Consider the following 6,000-nt stretch of genomic DNA (forward strand, 5'->3'; position numbering starts at 1 on the left):
TTGAGGAATACACCACATCAGTCACTGGCTTTATCAATAAGTGCATTGAGGACGTCGTCCCCACAGTGATTGTACTACATACCCCAACCAGAAGCCATGGATTGAGGCATGCACGTGACAAATTAACTTTGATTTTAGCATTTTCCACACCAGCGATGTTTACATCACTGACTTTTTTCGGATAAAAGTCTGTAGGTGATGACGTGGTGGGCATAAAAATAACTTTTGCCGTTAAATTCCCATGTACCGAATTAAAAATACAAGTTAAATTGGTTTCCATCGCATTTTCAACTCTACTGGTGGTTTTGTCGCAAAAACTGTTGCATTATATAGCAAATGTGCCCACTCTGGTCTTGGTACATGCGCTCCAGCCAACAGCTCGCAGATACAGTGCGGGTAGGGTACCATTATTATGGATAAGAGCAATATTATTTCACTTTATCAAACGGCAAAAACAATTTAATGTTTTCATCAGCCTGCTCGTGGCTTTTTTTCAAGTTATAATTCATCCGCATGAAATGGTTGGATGGAAACGTGACTAGTGATAAACAAATGTTGCTCTGCAAGATGTGCACTCCATAATTGAATGGGAATTCCATTTATATTACTCTGAAAAGTCATTAAATAGTAGCCTCGGCTATGGCATCAGCAGTCTGGCACAGCCAACTAAAAATAAACAAATCTGACAATTATATTGTAAGGTGTGGTGTAGACATGTAGCACTGCAACTCTGACCTGTCAAAATGAACAGCAAGCACTCTTGCACCTGTGGTGCTTGAAAACAACTCCTACATTAGTCAGTCCTATACACATAGTGGCCTAATTGAACGAACAAAAAAGTAGAACTATTTAGGCTTAGTACTATAAAAAGCGTCCATCAGACAGGGAAAGATGGCTTTCCTGAACCAGCAGGCTACGTCTCGCCTCATTGAGGTGAATGACCGTGGTGGACGCCACTGCCTACCTGAGCTTTAGGTTAGCCATGAATTCCTCCAAAGAAACATTGTCCAGAAGAACAAAGTCAGCCTTTCCAAACTCCAGACTCTCGTGTTCTGCCATGTTGTATTTTTTTTAAATCGGTTCAGAAGAAAATACTTTTTTGAAAAAGACAACTTCACTGTTTTGAGGTGGTCCTCCGCGACACCAGGTAAACAATGGCGAGCTGTTCAATGCACCTATTCAAGCTCTAAATGGTCGAGGAGCATTGTCTTCATTCAAGTAACGTTAGTCAACAGTACAAGTGATACGATGTTATTTTTTACTCATTTTGAATGAGCTGCAAAAAAATAAGGAAACGATACAAAACAGCCAAACTTATAGCAAAACGTATCTAATTATTTGTTCTCAATATAACGGACGGTTTCAAATAGGAATGGTTAGTTCAGAATATGCTTTCATATCCAGACACTTGTTGCTTTCGCCGAAAAGGTATTGTCCGGAGTCCCGTTACACTAAACGCCTATCAATAGAGCCCTTTCCTTGAATTTCTCGTCTCGACTCTATACAGACGAATACAATCCTACCCGCCTCGCAACGCTCCACCCCCTGGTCAGAAGTGTTGGTCTAAACTTGTCATGTGTACATTTTGAAAAAAGTACAATTCCCATGACAACTGAAGAGTTTTATACATTTCTCGGGTGACTAGTCATTTTGACAAGTTCTTCAAATCCAATTCAGTATGCCTAGTCAGTGCCTCAAATGATTCCCAATAATTATGCCATATAAGGAAACATTCATAGCCTACAACATCTCTTATGTGCAGACTAATCTACATAGCAGGCCTAAAAGAAACACCTGAAACTTGATCCCCCAACATTCTGGTCTTGACTGGAATGAAAAAAACTGTTGGGGAAGGTTCTCTGCACTGTTCAAACAATCCAGTAAATGTGAAGGAGTTAAGATAGAGCGTGGGGTATGCTTGTTTGCATGTGACTATCCTCTTTTGTTTGTTGATATTTGTAAATTAAAAAATATAGAGTGGCCTTGTTAACTTCCAAAGGTGGAAGTTGCATCACAGGTGCTCTCTACCATTTCCCCTGAAAATCGGAGCTTCCGGTTGTCAACAACTCAGCCATTTGTGACTTTGGGTAGTTTTTGTATGTCAAAAATAATAGGGTGTAAAAAATAAAACACTTTTTTTTTTCAAGACAGCCTGCAATTTTTAGGCTCAACTCAACTCCCTGTTACAGAATTTGTACCATTGACTGACCATATAGATGATGATGAACATATGACAAAAACACACTCAGCACTTTTAATTGATTGGAATTAGGCCTACTGAACACTGGCAAAATAAACTCAACATATAGGTTTATTTCTGACAGTCTATATCACTTCACTGATGCTGCTGTAATTTGTCTACTAATTACAATTGTATGCCCTAGTATGCCATCTTGTGTTTGAGAGAGGTAGGCTATTATTTTACAATCTCTTATTACTATACTGTAATTGTATTAAAATACAAAAGGCCTATCTTAGTGATATAGAGTATCAACTAACACAGCATTTTACTCTGAAAACATCATGGGCGGGAAATATTTTTCTTACTGGTGCCTTTTGCAAATGTCAACAAAATATGGAAATTAAATGTCAAACAATCTGAGAATTACATTAAGACTGCCTAATTTCAACTCTTGAGAATCTAAATTGTTTTCATTTTGAATTAAAGCAAACTTTCACTTGCATACAGTATTTATTTTAAGCCAAATGATTGATGTCCATGCATCTGACTGTAAGTTGCTCTGGACAAAAGTGTAGACTATGCTAAATGACCAAAATAAAAAATTTAATGTTAGAAGAAGTGTTTTCAACTGCAACGTTGTTTTGACAGAAACACCATTAAATCTATAAATAAGAATCATATACTAAATGAAAACAGACACATATTGGCTTTAGTCTACCTCTTCGACTGAACAAGCAGTGACCCACCAAATGTGATGGTATTGGATGAAGCAGTGGCCCAAGAGCTACCACAGTCTTGGCTCACATACACCAGGGACCCTCTGCGCAGAAAGGTCATATAAGTGGACAGATTACCCACAGTGGAGGGACTACTGATTTTGGTGTGAGAGACAGCCACCCAGTAACCATTGATCACCAACCATAGGTCCGTCTTGACACCATGTCTCCCACTCTGTGTGGAGAAGAAGAACTGGTAGACTCCTTTGACAGGAGCCCGGAACACCCCGGTCCTCCGGTTGAAGGCTCGCCCAACGTTCACAAGGACAGTCCTGTACTTGATGCGGTTCACCTTGCCTGAGATGGGCCCGGGATAGGAGGCAAAGAAGTGGACTTTTCTCTTCAGGGCTGGAGGAGAGAAAATGACCAGAGATCAGCATGGACATTTGGAAATGTATTTTGATTGTTTTAATTCAAAATGTTTTATGACCACTCACGTCTTGGCTTCTTCTTACACCTCCAGTTTATATTGTCTCGACTTACACAGGTCTCGCTTTTCCTGCACTTTCCACACACAATGGTGTTGATATCTGGGGGGGGGGGGGGGTCACATGTTCAAATTGTAAAACACTCATAAACTACCACAATGAGAGTTCTAGCTACACATATTGTGTCCGTTTCCCAGACACAAATTATAGCCAAGTCCTGCCCTAAAAGGCGTTTTTAATGGAGAATCTCGATTGAAAATGCTTTTAGTCTAGGACTACACTTAGTCTGGGTCTGGGAAACTGGCTCACAAAGACCAATCTTACCTGCACAGTAGGCCAGGTGACATGTCGTCGGTTTGGTTAACTTGTAGACGTAATAATTGCCCTGGCACTTCTTCACTTTGATGGGTGTGGACTTGAAAGCGCAGCAGTTCTTGTTCCAGTGGCCGCAGACCTTGCGGGTGACGATCCCTTCCCTCCTCTTCGGGTGAGGCCCGGCCAGCCACAGGGGGGCGTGGGTGCCACACTTGTTCATGGGCACACACCTCTCGGGCATCTGCAGACTGTTGCCCTTGTAGAACAGGCGGTACCAGCCTTGCCACTTGACGTTGCGGTCACACATCTTGTTCTTGATGCTGGTGTTAGTGGCCCTCCAGGGCTGGTCCAGGACGGTGTAGCGGAAGCAGGGATCGAAGGGTCGCATGGAGTCTTCTTCCTCTGATGACCGCACGATGTCCCCCTCTCCATGGTTTGGGGGGTAAACAAAAGAAGTGCTGCCTACCAGAGATATCACATAGACAGAGACCAGACAGGAAAGGAACAACAGACCAGTTATGCTCACACTAACGCTAGTCATATGGAGATCTTGTCAAGGATTATAATGATGATCAAATTTTACTTATCAACAATAATGAAATCGACTGCAGTAAATGTCAGACAGGTATACTACATAACAAGCTGCACAAACTATCATTGTAAAAAAAAGTTGTAGAAATGTAATTGTGACGTAAAGGACATATCATATCATTTCATTCACTGACCTATTTCTGTTGTAGTCTCATTCTTAGGGCTTGTCAGCATCTGTGGAAGAAGAATCAAAAAGTCTAATCTGCCCGTTTAAAGAAGTATCCTATCACAAAAGATAGATCTTAATTAAGTGGAAAATCCCTTACCTGATTCAGGGCCTCCAGCTGTTGCCTGATATTTGTTTGTTCACATTTGAAGTGTTCCATTTCCTGAATAGATTTTTTATTTTAAAAATTATATGACAATAACCAATGAATAACTAATGAATCTTGTTACGCAGCATTATTGTTTAGGGGCGAACAAAGATTGATTCTTAGACTACATCATAGAAAGAATTTCTAAAACATGTAATTTAAGTTTCAAAAATTGCATTACCTTGTAGACAGCAGCAAGTTGCATCACCAAAGGTTGATCCTCAAACTTCCAAATCTTAAACTCAACCTGGAAGATTAAGATTTTTAAAAAGCATTATTAATTCGGCAAACCTTTGGAAGTTTTATGGCACTGTGCCAATCTCATTATTAGGTTGGGTTTGGAACTTCCATCTGATGTAAACAACATTGGGAAGAACGTATTTAATACATAATGTATGATTTCTATATTCCAAATCTCCATCTGCTATGCTTTTGAACATCACTCTGAGTAGTTGATACTCACAGAACTGGCATTCCCTACCGAGCCCACTGTGTAGGGTGATAGCACAGCAAAGAACACAGCCAGAGTTAACGCAATCATCTAGGGAAAACAGTGACAAATCAATTATATAAGATAGTACTATTTCAATTATTATACATTTCTAAGATTATTTTTTAGATATTGTGCTATTCCCAAATGAATGCTCTTGTAATTACATATGTAATTACATATTAATTAGAAGAGGAGCGTGATCAGATATAAGGTATTTTGTTTTAAATTATGCTGGCTAAATATTCTTACCTGGAAACACTGCATCTCAGAGTCAATGATGAGGGACCCTGTACATTAGGATACCAAAGTTAGGGAAACTATAAGGGCTGTCAAATCCCTCTGTCAAATGTGTTGAATCAGCACATATCAGAACATATCAGCATCATGGAGCAAATGATTCATGTAATGCACCTAAAGGATTTGAAATGGTACCAACGGTACAGGAACTGATATTTGTCTTTAAATAATATAACCCTACAAAGCACTTGAAATTTAAAAACGTTTCCCCACCTGTTTAGGTCAGCATCTTGAAAATCAGTCCGCGGATGGACTTATATACCCATGTACGGGGACTAATGTCACACACACAAAAAAAGAGAAGTTATTAAGGACTTCAGTTAAACAGCATTTTACCCACTCAGTAAGTTTAGGTGTTACTTTTCACAGACAAGATGCAGACGTGTACATGAAATGGTCTTTACTATCAGCAGTTTAGGATGCAGTGTGGTCAACAATGGCCCATGGAAAAAGTTGTTGGCTATACATATTCATGAACTGCATTTTGACTTTTCATGGGTCAAAACGGGTCCTCATCGGGGTACAAAATCACGGGTGAATTGGGAAAGAAACTTTCAGTGTTGATTATATCAGACAACCAGGACAGTTAAACTTATTCTAATGG

At 39.8% G+C, this 6,000-nt stretch overlaps 2 protein-coding genes across 2 annotated transcripts in view; both read right to left on the minus strand.

Moving 5' to 3' along the window:
• myo1d (myosin 1D) overlaps positions 1–1,719 on the minus strand; it is a 126,337-nt gene extending 124,618 nt beyond the window's left edge. Inside the window, exon 1 of the mRNA XM_036946371.2 lies at positions 965–1,719. Coding sequence (XP_036802266.1) covers positions 965–1,059 — 95 coding nt within the window. The 5' untranslated portion in view covers positions 1,060–1,719. The remainder of the gene's footprint in view (positions 1–964) is intronic.
• Positions 1,720–2,240: 521 nt separating this feature from the next.
• LOC110491495 (uncharacterized) lies at positions 2,241–5,628 on the minus strand. The gene is made up of 8 exons (XM_090202090.1): positions 5,349–5,628; positions 5,070–5,147; positions 4,788–4,853; positions 4,559–4,621; positions 4,427–4,466; positions 3,711–4,163; positions 3,396–3,488; positions 2,241–3,306 (listed from the first exon to the last, which is right to left on the minus strand). The coding sequence occupies exons 1-8, from the start codon at positions 5,361–5,363 to the stop codon at positions 2,897–2,899; spliced, it is 1,218 nt and encodes a 405-aa protein (XP_090058216.1). The 5' UTR covers positions 5,364–5,628; the 3' UTR covers positions 2,241–2,896.
• Between the last annotated feature and the right edge of the window lie 372 nt (positions 5,629–6,000).

Source organism: Oncorhynchus mykiss, chromosome 16 (genome assembly GCF_057628025.1).
Source record: "Oncorhynchus mykiss isolate SJ-2025 chromosome 16, ASM5762802v1, whole genome shotgun sequence".
In the NCBI taxonomy this organism is placed as follows: domain Eukaryota; kingdom Metazoa; phylum Chordata; class Actinopteri; order Salmoniformes; family Salmonidae; genus Oncorhynchus; species Oncorhynchus mykiss.